Source organism: Delphinus delphis, chromosome 4, assembly GCF_949987515.2.
Source record: "Delphinus delphis chromosome 4, mDelDel1.2, whole genome shotgun sequence".
NCBI lineage: Eukaryota > Metazoa > Chordata > Mammalia > Artiodactyla > Delphinidae > Delphinus > Delphinus delphis.
The window spans coordinates 22,648,257-22,660,890 of NC_082686.1; the positions used below are offsets into that span (position 1 = coordinate 22,648,257).

The window sequence follows — 12,634 nt, forward strand, 5'->3', positions numbered from 1 at the left end:
GTAGATATTTTCATCAGTGTATCTTATCATCAACAATGAAGGATGATTTATGATCCCCAATCAAATACAGAACAGGAATAATGTAGACTCAAGTGACACCACAATAATTTACCCTATTTTAAAAAGTGTCTGTTGTCTTTGTCTTACAACTAGTAAAACTCAATTTCAACAATATCTAGAATGTATTTATTGTCTAGAACAAGAACAAATTAAGTATATTTTGTGTGTGCATTAAAAGAATTGCTTTGCCATAAGCGGAAATAAGTTACACAGTATAATTTGTTTCATTGAGATTTTGTATTGAAGGTGAAGTAGTCTGAACTGAGCTTATTCACTAACTGTAAATAAGAGAGTATCATACAAGTGTCATAGATATAAGCAAAATATATCAAGAAAGATTGCAGTATTTTTTTCTTTTAATAAAGCAAAATGTCATGCTAATCCAAAGGCACAAATACATCTTAAATATTTAAAATAAGAAGCATAAACTTAAGGTGTGAGTATAAAGTTCCAATTAATTGTTGGCACTCAAATAATTTGATTAATAAAAACTTTCTGTTTATATAAATGTTTCATTCAAAGATCAAGGGTAATGTAAACTTTGCTGGATCAAATAGTCTTTGAAAAAATGTTTTTATAGGTATTAATAGTAAAAACTGAAGTAAAACTCGAGAAACATTGCATTAATGTTAGACATTAGTATCAATAGAATGGCCATAAATCAACCCATGAAAATAATAAATCAAAATTCTTACATTTCTTTGCAGATCATTGTAAAATATGTTGATACATTAATTTGTGCCAGTTTTAGAAACAAAATACTGCTAAAATGCTGATATTATTGTTCCCTCATATTTTATTGAATATAGATTGTCATTGCCTAATTGTACATAACCTATCAAGAAATACCAATATTTTCAGTGATATCTTTGCTTCTTTGTTTAAAGTAGCATAGTGTTCTGATTATTTAACATTACTTATATTCAGTTCAATATTTTGACATTTTATACTAATGTTTAAGTGTACTCTTAGACTGTAAAAATGGCATTTATACAGTTGTATGGATATGTTTAGTCTAGAATAACAATGAAAAATAAGAAACAGATCATTTTAGTTCTACTCATATTTTACAATTTACTACACACCAGCTCTTATTTGGAAACTTTTATAAGTAGAGTCATTTGGAGCATTCCATTGAAATGTAAAAAGAAAAAAAAAGATGTTTATCACAGTATTGCCTTGCTCCTGTGGGGCCTAGAGTTCAAGGACAAGAGATAAGGACCACTCAGACAATTGAAACAGTGCATTTGAAACAGTCTGTTTACAGTTAGTTCCAGATTATCTGTTAACTTCAGATCATTACTCCACATTAGTGGCAAGAAATTTAACAGCATACATATGTATATATATATGTGTGTGTGTGTGTGTATATATATATATATATATATATATATATATATGAAATATTTAATTAAACTGCTTTACATAGAAAGTCCAAAGAAATGCGAGAAACAGAACTTTCACATTGAGGGAAAAACAATCTTTGCTTTTTATTATGATTTCTCTGTTTTGAAGTATAGTGTGGATATAACAATAGTAAACATGCTAAATTGCTTTCTCAGTTTTCCTAATTGTTTTACCATAATTACTTTAAAACCTCGTAGCCCTATCCAGGAAAAATTAATGTCCATGCCTATTGCTTTATGGACACTTTGCTAAGCTTGGTTACTCTGCACAAACCAATTCAAGTATTTTGATTAGTTTTAACACATTCATACAAAAGAGAAAAAAACAGTAAAATAAAGCAAACAGATGATCGGACAAACATAACTTAAATGGCAACAGTCAAATCCATCAAAAGACCAGTTGGATAATTCCTATGCAAATTCCTAGGTAGGCACAGGAATTTTTTTCTTCAGAATATTCCTGAAAATATAGCAAGGAGAGATTCCTACATCATATAACCCTGTAAATTATGGCAAGGACACTGTAGAGATTTAGTGTCTGAACATGCAGATGGGCAGGTTCTGTCCTCTGATAACCATAGTTTTGGAGAATGAGTTAGTTGTCTCTCCTTGGTTGACAGTTTCAAGTACTTTGTAAATAAAAGTGTTCATGAGTGACATTAATATTACATTTAATATTTGTCAAATAATCTCCATAGAGAGATACCCTAAATCAGGTCACTCTGCACTGTTAAGACTTTCCTCCAATGTTCTATTGGTCTGCATTCCATAACCAGTGCATGTTTGAGCTATGATACCACCTGAAATGAGAAGTTATGAATGTGATGGGGCCTAAAGAAACCTTTGGCTCTCTAGGGTAAGAAATAATCTAAAACCTGCTCCCAATTGGTATGTATATTTATAACCATAAATACATTTTTTTTACCTTACATATAATTGAAAATCATGTTTCAGCCTTTTACCTCTGGGAGCTTGCATAGCTTGGAAGTTAATAAATATTTTATTCTGGTATATATTACTAATAAATGACATTAGAAAGTTTGTGTTGAATAGTTCAGGAATTTCTTCAACCCAAGTTGTTTATAAAAGTCTTAAAATGACTTCTAGCTACAACATCCAGAATAAAAACAGATAGTGGCAATTCAATTGTTTATCATTGACACTTTTATGGCAATGTCTAAATGTCAATTTCTCCGTAATTTAAGCACTAAGGATTTTAATTCCCATTAGCCAGTTCCATATAAGGATTGACCTATAACACTGGGAAAATGATTTTTTAAACAAAGATTATCTAAAACAATGGGCAAAAATGTATCTGAGGATATGATTCAAAGTATTTGAACATTAAAGACTCATTTATTGATAAAATTATTTTAAAGAGTAAAAGGTAATCACATATTTATAAGTATATCAAGACAACATTGATATTGTTCCCATTTCAATTTACTTTATTTGAAGCTGAGGGCAGAAATCAATATTATTTTCACTTGCAATACATTTTCTTTGTGTGTAATCCATTGTGAGTGAATATGGCATATATAAGAGATAGAGATTTATGGAATCTTTCTGATCTAATTTTACACACAACTAATATTCATTTAAATGGGTAATAATTTTGATCTGGCACTTCAGTCTATTAAAAATTCAACTTTGAAGTAGCATTGTAATTATAACTTAAAAAGAGTTTTCCAAAGTTTCTCTCAATATTTAACATCTGCTAAAGATAACTGGCTCCTTCAAACCTAAGTTCCCTGAAATTCTCTGGATGAAAAGTGTAACTTTTATTAAGTATTTTCATTTTAACTGAAATCCACTTTAATAATCTATTTGCCCAAGATTGGATTAAAAAACATGCAGGGCTTTCTTATATATTTAGCTCACAAAGATTTTGTTTTCTTTGTTTTTTCTTAAACCCCTACTTGTGGAGAGGTTGTGTTATGAAATATAGTTCTTAAGAAATAGAGCACTTTATCCATATAATAAATTGCAGTACTTCAATCATAGAGTCAAATTGATACCCAAGAGTTGGTGCCGGTCAGGTCTCTATATTGAAATTCATAACAAAAGAAACAACAACAGCAACAACACAACAACAAAAGGAAATGGACCATGGGCAGGAGTATTTGATCATATGTATATGTGTACAAGCTATTCCAAGCTAGAAGTTTCCCAAGAAATTAAGGTCAATGGAATAGTTTTGGTCATAGGGTCACTGCAATCTAAATGCTCTTTGTAGCATTCGTTGTTAAAGACTCTGTGATCTTGGTGTTATGCTTTGCTGTCATCTTCTTTTGATTGAATGATGTCATTAGAAACCTTAATTTCTATAGTTTCTGGATTTAGGACTTCTTTCCCATTTTCTTCTTTTAAAGGCAATTTTCTGAAAGAGAATAGAAAAATAATAAACAATTGGCTGAGGCACTTTAAGTGGTATCTCTTAACATTTAAGTTATTGTTTTGTAGAAGAAAATAGAGTACCATTATTAGAATGAAAAACATCAGATTTGTTAAATATCAAATTGACAGAAATATAATCTAAAAGATAATAATACAATATTGTCTACTGTGAAAATGTGATGTAATGAATAATAATGAATGAAACAATATATTTTTAGATTTGAATGCACCAAGTTGTTCATTATAGGGTGGCTTTGGTTTAATAACCCTCTGATGTATTAAAAATATAATGAAGTGTTTTGGAATATGAAAAAGCCAAAATAATTTTATATGTTAACTAGCTGATTTACTAGTACTCCGGTTTTTTAAGTAAAAACAATCAACAGATGCTGCCATATCTGTTACATAAAATTCAAAAGCTGGGTGAATTAGCAATATTCTTTGGAACTTAATGCAAATAGATATATTTCAGGACTTTTCCACTTTTTTATATTTATTATATATGTTTCTTTAATTGGTCTCTTTTCACTATTATTTTTTCTTGATACTTTTGTAATATTTATAGCAATTTGTTGAGAGTTTCCAATTGTAACCTATGAAGCAATAACAACCTTTGTTTCTTAATATTAAGACAGCTTTACAAATCATACTATGATGACAATAAATCAAGATTTCGAGTTTTTTCTACCAGCCTAAACTCAATGCTTTATTATTACATCTTGTGCATATGGCTTTGAAGGCAGTATTTCCTCCTTTGACAAAATAATTTTTTCACATCAAAAAAATTAAGTTACAAATAGAATTCTAACTCATCTCTGTGAGTGCAGCCTCATCATTTTATGGAGTAGTGAATGCTACTATGCTAGGTCCTCTGGGGTTTATTTGTAATTTCTTTTATGTTTCTGAATGAGAAGAGAAAGCCATGTCTTCTGAAAGTCAAAGCTATTATGTGAAAACTAACCAATCGAAAGTAAGTTATTTCATTGCTGGAGTGAAGTAACATCTACTTTGTACCTACCAGGGCAGGCTCTCTTTTATGTTTATTATAAGTAGTGCATTCAGAGTTCTTTTCTCCCATTCCCAAATACTGAAAACATTGATAATAAAGGATTATAAAAACAATGGGTTATTTCTAGCAGCAAAGTATACAGAAATTTAGAGCTTGAATGGGAGGTTAGCATAATGCTTAATATATCTCTTACTCACAAAACTATGTATTAAATTTGTAATTAACCAGTGTTTTCAACTACTTCTTGGATGGTGTATTTTTGCATATATATTTTTTCACTATATTTATGTTAAATTGTATTTTTAAAGATTACTGTTAATGCTATTATTTTTATGTTGAGTATTCTTTTCTTTAATTGAGAACCAGAGTAGTTATTAAATCATCTTGTTTTGGTTTGGTTTGGTTTCAAAATACGGCCCGTTTTATGTAAGGGCATTTTCTTAACTAGTCTTCATACACACCATTATATCATAGTCAGTGTTAATTAATAGATAGGAATTTGTTTTGCTGTGTAATATTTTGCTTCATTGAAAAGACTTCTGATTTCCAAAGGGAAGTGTATAGATGTGTTTATTTCATACTATTTCTATTTTAGACTGTCATATTCATATTCAAATCAATAACTAATTTTCTGACACATTTTTATTTCAGTAAAAATCAATCACATTTTGCAAGTATCATTTTCTTAAACAATAAGATTAGTGTAGGAAAATCCAACTTTTTGACATGCTTGCATCATTTTGATATTTTTACATAAACTTATGAGTATATGTGTGAACAGGAGATTTTTCTCTGACGATACAAAATCTTCATGTGAAATATCACAATAGAAAATGGATTTTAGATATTCACATGTACTTTCATTGAAGAAGAAACAACACTGTTTTTAAAATGATGTTATTTGTCAATATGTGCTACAAATAATGACAATGTGTTCATCATTTTACAAATACTTATCCAAGAATAATTAAGCATTTCAAGCTACATACTCAGGTTCTGTTAGTGGTGTGGTTTCATTTGGCTCATTTACTGGGCTCCCATCTTCATGATTAGTAATTCTTTCATCCTCTGTTCTCATCTCCACTATTGGTTCTTTTGATCCATCTTTCCTAGAAAAATAAAGAAAAAAAAAAAACACTTACCTATGAAATGTAAAAAAAGATGCGTTATGGAACATGGTTAAAATCTCTACAAAATCTTGCTACCCATGGATTCTGATCCAGCTTGGTCAGAATAAGAATACCACTAAGAATATTTTTTCCATTTAAATTCATCTAGCCATATATTGTTCAGAAAAAATAGAAAGAAGAAATTCCATTTTGTCTAGAATTCTTTTCCTCATCAAAATTTTGTTAAATATTTCACAAAAGTAGTTCAAATTTTCAATTTGTTTATGCAGTTTCTTTTGGAAAATAAATGAAAATTATTTCATTAAATAAAAGTTATGATATGAAGTAGCTTCTTCCCCCTAATTAGCCATACACATACACATTTAAATATATATTTTTATTTTAAAAATAAAATGATGCTATTTTAAAAATAACATCAAATAAAAACATGTTTTATTTGAAAAATAACATTGCTTCTATATCAAAATTTGGAAGATAAAATTTATATAAGATACTTTATATATCTTTATATAAGATACTTTTAGTTTCAAATGTCTCTGAATTTATATGATTTTAACTATAATGTAACCATTGACATATTTAATATATTTATGTTTTTAAGAAAATAGTTTAAAAAGAATAATATTGTAACATGTATGCATTATTATTTTCACTTATAATTTCTTATCCATGTCATTTTGTTAGATGTCTAAAATCTAAAATTAAGTGTAATTTATAATTGTGAGTAGAAATTTTACTACAAGGTTTTGTAGCACAAAAAATAAACAAAAGAAAGAAAAACAAGGAAACCATTTGCTGATGATAAAGAATGAAGTGAGATATAAGGGTTGAGAATGATGTACTCATCATAGAGATTTCAAATATGGCACACGAAAAAAAATTAGGAAGGAATGGGTGTTTTCAATTACCCAGGAATATAGTCTTACCATACAATCCCACAGTTGTGCCCTATGTATTTACCCAAATGAGCTGAAAATTTATATCCACAAAAAAATCTGTGCATGAATCTGTACAGAAGTCCTATTCATAATTGCCAAAAATTGGAACAAACTGAGATGTCTTTCAACAGGTAAATGGATAAACAAACTGTGGTACATCCATATAGTTGAATATTACTCAGCAATAAAGAGAAGTGAACTATTAAGCCAAAGAAAGACATAGAAGAACTTTAAATGCATATTGCTAAGGTAAATAAGCCAGTCTGAAAAGGTTACATACTGTGTAATTCCAACTAAATGACATTCTGGAAAAAAACAAAACAAAACTATAGAGACAGTAGAAAGATCAGTGGTTGTCAGGGGTTCAGGATGAGGGAGTGAGGGCAGGACATAATGGTGAAGCACTGGTCATATTAGGGCAGTGAGCGTATCCTATTTGATACTGTAGTGGTTTCATCATCATATGATGATGGAATTAGTTCTTTAAAGTCAAGTAAACTAGGATTACATTTAAAATAATGCAAACAAACAAACAAAAAAAAACAACAATGACTCAAATATTTAACAGACCTCACAAATGCTGAAACCTGAAAAGAAAAATGTTAAGGCTAATAAAACACTTTGATCAGGTGGCAGGTTTTTGCTTTTGTTTGAGTATGTAGGTACCTCACATAAACACATAAAATTTTGAAGAAAATCTAGAAGTCAACAGTGAAGAACTCTTTTTACACCTTTAAAATTCAAATGTCTGTTGGAGTTGGTGGTTCAAACATATTTAACAACATCCTCTGTTTTGGGGCTCCAAGGAAGCAAGATCTGTATAATAGTAGAGATGATGACGAAGCACTTCACCATTAGATTTTAGTTTTTTTTTTTTTTCTTGGTTGTTTGCTGTTGTTGTTATTCTTCAATTGATTCTTTTAAAACATTCTTCATGATACCAATGCTCTTGATGACATAGTAGATGATACTGTTTGAAAAGCATGGCTACTGATGATTCAAAACATCATCAAGATGAGCAGAAAAGTGATTCAAAAAACAGATTATACTTTTAATTATTTTAATAACAGGTACAGATCTGTGATGAAATGAAACAGAATGCAAAGAAAAGATAGAAAAGATAGTGAATTTGGATTTTAATTGTATACTTTCTTACCAAAAATAAACGGATAAGCAAAGAACTTTAAACTAGAAAGGATAAAATAAACATTATCAAAAAGAAATGAAGGAGTAATATGAGAAAATTGTGAGTTGTCCTAAAATCTTTATTTTTGGTTTTAATGATCTTTTTTGATTTTTAGCTTGTTAGCATACAGTACAGAATAATACAAAAGGGTGGAGAGGGAAAAGTGACTCTCCCTTCCACTGTCTGTAGGATATTTAGTTATCTATCAGAGAGACAATTACTGTTGCAAATTTTTGCCTTGTTTCCAAGAGATACTGTAGGCATATGCCAGCATGTATGTGTGAAAGTGAATTATTTTTAAACAAAGGATAGCATACTAACTGTGTGTAATTTTGCCTTTTCAGTTTACACTAGGTATTAGCTGGAAGACATAAAAGAGCATTTAGAGCTGCCTCAATCTTTTTCATGGTGCATACTTTCCCCTTGTATATATTCACCATGATGTATTTGAAGTCTTTAACTGACAAACATTTAGGTTGTTTCCAACCTTTCCTATTACAATAAATACTATCTGAAGCACACATATAACCTACATGAGTCTAAATTCCTATTCTGTATAAATTACACTTAATTATTCTTCTAGTGATATCAGAATAATTACCAATATGGAATTATAGAGTGACAAAACAATATTTTGTTTAAATTGGCATAAAATATATGCGAAAATTTATAGAAAATTTTACAATTTATAAACTGGTAAACATAGAAATTCTGGCCAGATTTCTAGAACTGATTATTAAGCAGAAAATGATGACAAGTGTAGCAGAGCAGTTGAGAGGATGTGTCCTAGAACCAACCTGGCTGGCTCTCCCAACTTCCTGCATAAACATTTCTGGCTTGGTTAGTAAAACAGAGAAGATAAAGATACCAAACTAATTTCTGCTTTGTCCTTAGAATAGTGCCTTACATACATGCAGTACTCAATCATTGTTAACTGTCATCACCATCCTAGGAGGGCAAGGAGGATTTATGTTAGGAAATATACTACTAAAACTTGCAACTTGAACAAATTAAATAAGAGCAAAGTGAAAATATCTTGATGCAAACTGAGAAAGAATATTTTATACAGTTGATCAATTCTTAAATGAAAATGTAAAGTTCATATAAATAATGGCATCACTAGCATAATCCAAACTTTGGGATAGATTGGGGAAAATATTTGCAACAAATGCAACATCAAATGATTAAGGGTTACATTATATAATCAACAAGTGAAAGAAAAGTCAAACGACTCTATGAAAATGTGTAAAAAATATGAACAGGAAATTCCAAGAAGAATAAAGTAACCAAAAGAAAATCATAAAACAAATAAGCTCAGACTCAACCCCGATTAGAAAAATGCAAATTTTAAATGATAATTTTCACTTATTGTATTGAAAAATAAACTGATAATAGTCAGTGTTTGAGAAGCACTGTAGGAAATATATGTTCTGTGATTATTTGGGATGAGAATTGAGAAATACATATTCATACATTTACAACAGAATTGATGTAAAAACGAAGTTCAAAACAGCATAATATACTTTAATATTATAAAGATATTGAAAGTCTTATCTAAACTTTAATAATAGAGAAGTGGAAAAATACACTATGATATATAATATTATGGAATACTGTTTATTTATTTTAAAAAAGAGTCAGAAATTCATGTACTGAAATGGGACATTTTGAAGCTGCATTGTTATGTGAGAAAAATTGCACACACACACATACATATATACACATGTACATATAAAAAGCAGTGTGTGTATGTGTGAGGGGAGGTGTATGTTTGTGTGGTGTGTGAAGTCAGATGTAATTCTTACCTTTGCTTCTCTAGCTTTTTTCATGATTTTTTCTTTATTTTTGAATTTCTGTAGTTTGAAAATTATATGCTTAAGTGTAGTTTTTTTTGCTTAATTTTGATTTTTATCCTTCTTGGTATCTTCTGAACTTCCTGGATCTGTGGTTTCATGTCTGATATTAATTTGGGGATGTTCTCTGTTATTATTGTTTCAAATATTTCTCCTGTTCCTTTCTTTCTTTCTTTCTTTCTTCTGGTATTCCTATTGTGCATATGTTTAGCCTTTTGTAGTTGTCCTACAGAATTAGGTATTCTGTTTTCTTTTTTTTTTCAGTCTTTTTTTTTGTTTGTTTGCTTTTTAGTTTTGACTTTTCTGTTAAGATCTTCTCAAGATTCTTTCCACAGCCATGTCTAGTCTTGCTAATAAGCTGATCAAAGGGATTTTTCATTTCTGTTATGGTGTTTTTGATCTCTAGCATTTATTTCAGATTCTTTCTTAGAATTTTCACCTCTGCTTACATTTCCCATCCCTTATTCCATGCTGTCTACTTTATCCATCAGAGTTCTTACCATAAAAAAAGAAATATATTGGTCTGATGATTCCAACATCCCTGCCTTATCGAATCTGGTTCTGATGATTGCTCCATCTCTTCAAACTGATTTTTGCCTTCAGTATGCCTTGTAAGTTTTTTCTTGATAGTGGGACATGATGTACTGGCTAGAAGGAACTGCTAAATATAGGTCTTTAGTAATGAGGTGGTAAATTATGGTGTAAAGAGGATGCATTCCATAGTCCCATGATTCGGTCTCTGTCTTTTAGTGAGTCTGTGGCCCCAGACTGTGAACTTCATAATTTTTTCTCATTTTTTCCCCTTTAAGTGGAACAGAATGGTTAGAGTGGACTTGAGTTGGGTATTTCCCTTCTCCCATGTGGCAGTAAAGGGGGCCAGAGCTATGTATCCCTCTTTCTGCATGCTGAAAAGCCATTTACAGACACACACACACACACACACACACACACACACTTGACTAGTTACTTCCTATTCTTTTTTATATTTTAGTTCTTTCACAACTTGCTCAGCTAAGTCTGATTAAGTAAATTCATTCTTTTTTGAAAAGTAGTATTTACAACAGAAATTTCTTATTAATTTATCTATTTGATTGTTTTTTAATCGAAATGTGTTTCCCATCACAGTAACTAGTTGATGGCAGGGACTAGTTTGCTTCCTCACAGTTGTATCTCTGGAGCTTAGATAGTGCCTGGTTATTGAGGTGTTCAATAAATATTTGCTATTGCAAATTAATGCTTGGGTAAATAAGAGTATACATAAAGTTTGGTAAAATAGTAATCTTTAACCATTTTATAACATAAACTATGAGAATTCAAGATAAATGTTAATTTACATTGAAAGCCAAATAATGGAATATTCTAGGACTTTACACAATGCCATCCTGTATGCCATTGACTTTAATTTCTCTTTTTTTCTGCAATATAACGTTCTTTAAATAAGAATGCTCTAAGTGTTTAGTTAATGTGTTTTGTAAGAAATCTACATAGTCTTATAACTTGTGATAACATGAAAGGACTAGTCTTAGAATGCTTGGGGTCATATTTAGAAGCTAGTATATATCCAATTAATCAAATCAATTATGCCCTATTTCTCATTGAGGTTTTATTTTATTTTTTCCAATTTGAATAATGAATTTTTGAAAAAGAGTTGAAAACTGTTTTCCTAAGGCAGAGGAAATTGTGATTTAAAAACCTATGATGGGCAACAAGCATGGAATGAACCATGTGTTTTCATCTTTCCAAGTCTTTAAGGTTAATTAAACTTGGCAGGAATTACAAACAAAAGTGTTGGTGGATAAATTACCAATTAATAAAGTCAAATAAAAACAAACAGCAGAACTTAGATGTACCTCATTATTTTGCACATGGTCATCAACATCCCTGTAATTAATTAAGACAAAAAAGTGAAGGTCCTTTTTGATTTCTCTCTTTCTTTCACCCCAAAGTTGAATCAGTCAGCAGTACTTGACTCTACCTCATCTATATTTGGGTGCTATACACTTTTATATGCCTATAGTACTACAGGCTTGGTACAGAAGACCATCATTTTCTACCTGGAATATTTCAAGATTTTCCTACCCAGTCTCCCTCATTCTAAATCTTTCCTTTTCACCTACCAACCCTCCAGTTATCCTTCTTCACAAGTAGCTAAATAAACCATTAAAAAAACTTTTAGTTGCTTTCTATTTTAAAAATATTTCCTTACTTTGACCAAGAAGATTTAACACTTTTGTACTCAGATAATTCTCCCACCTGATTGGTACCACTCTCTTTCCCTGTCTCATTCCACTCAGATCCATTTTGCCTTTAAGTAACAAGCTCATTCCTGACTTAATGGCTTTTGTATTTATTGTTACATTGCTTAGAACATTCCTCCCCTTGATCATTATATTTCTGACTCTTTATCACTCACTCTTCAGCCTAAGTTTCATCTCCCTGGAGAAGTCTTTAATGACCCAACCTCTAGTAACAATTGTCATTCTGTTTTTCATTTTTCTTAGTGCTTATCACTACCAGACATTTTCAATTTTAGTGTTGATTATCTGTCTTCCTACATTGAAACACGAACTCCATGTGAACAAAATTCTTGTTTGTTTTATTCACCACTTTATCCCTAGATTGTATAGAAGTGCTTGTTACCTAATATTTATTCCA

The 12,634-nt window shown here is 30.3% G+C and overlaps 1 protein-coding gene across 1 annotated transcript in view; it reads right to left on the minus strand.

The window, feature by feature from the left end:
* Positions 1-2,817: 2,817 nt before the first annotated feature.
* NCAM2 (neural cell adhesion molecule 2) overlaps positions 2,818-12,634 on the minus strand; it is a 206,082-nt gene continuing 196,265 nt past the window's right edge. Inside the window, exons 16-17 of the mRNA XM_060010114.1 lie at positions 5,862-5,981; positions 2,818-3,846 (exon numbers count right to left, since the gene is read on the minus strand). Coding sequence (XP_059866097.1) covers positions 3,735-3,846; positions 5,862-5,981 — 232 coding nt within the window. The 3' untranslated portion in view covers positions 2,818-3,734. The remainder of the gene's footprint in view (positions 3,847-5,861; positions 5,982-12,634) is intronic.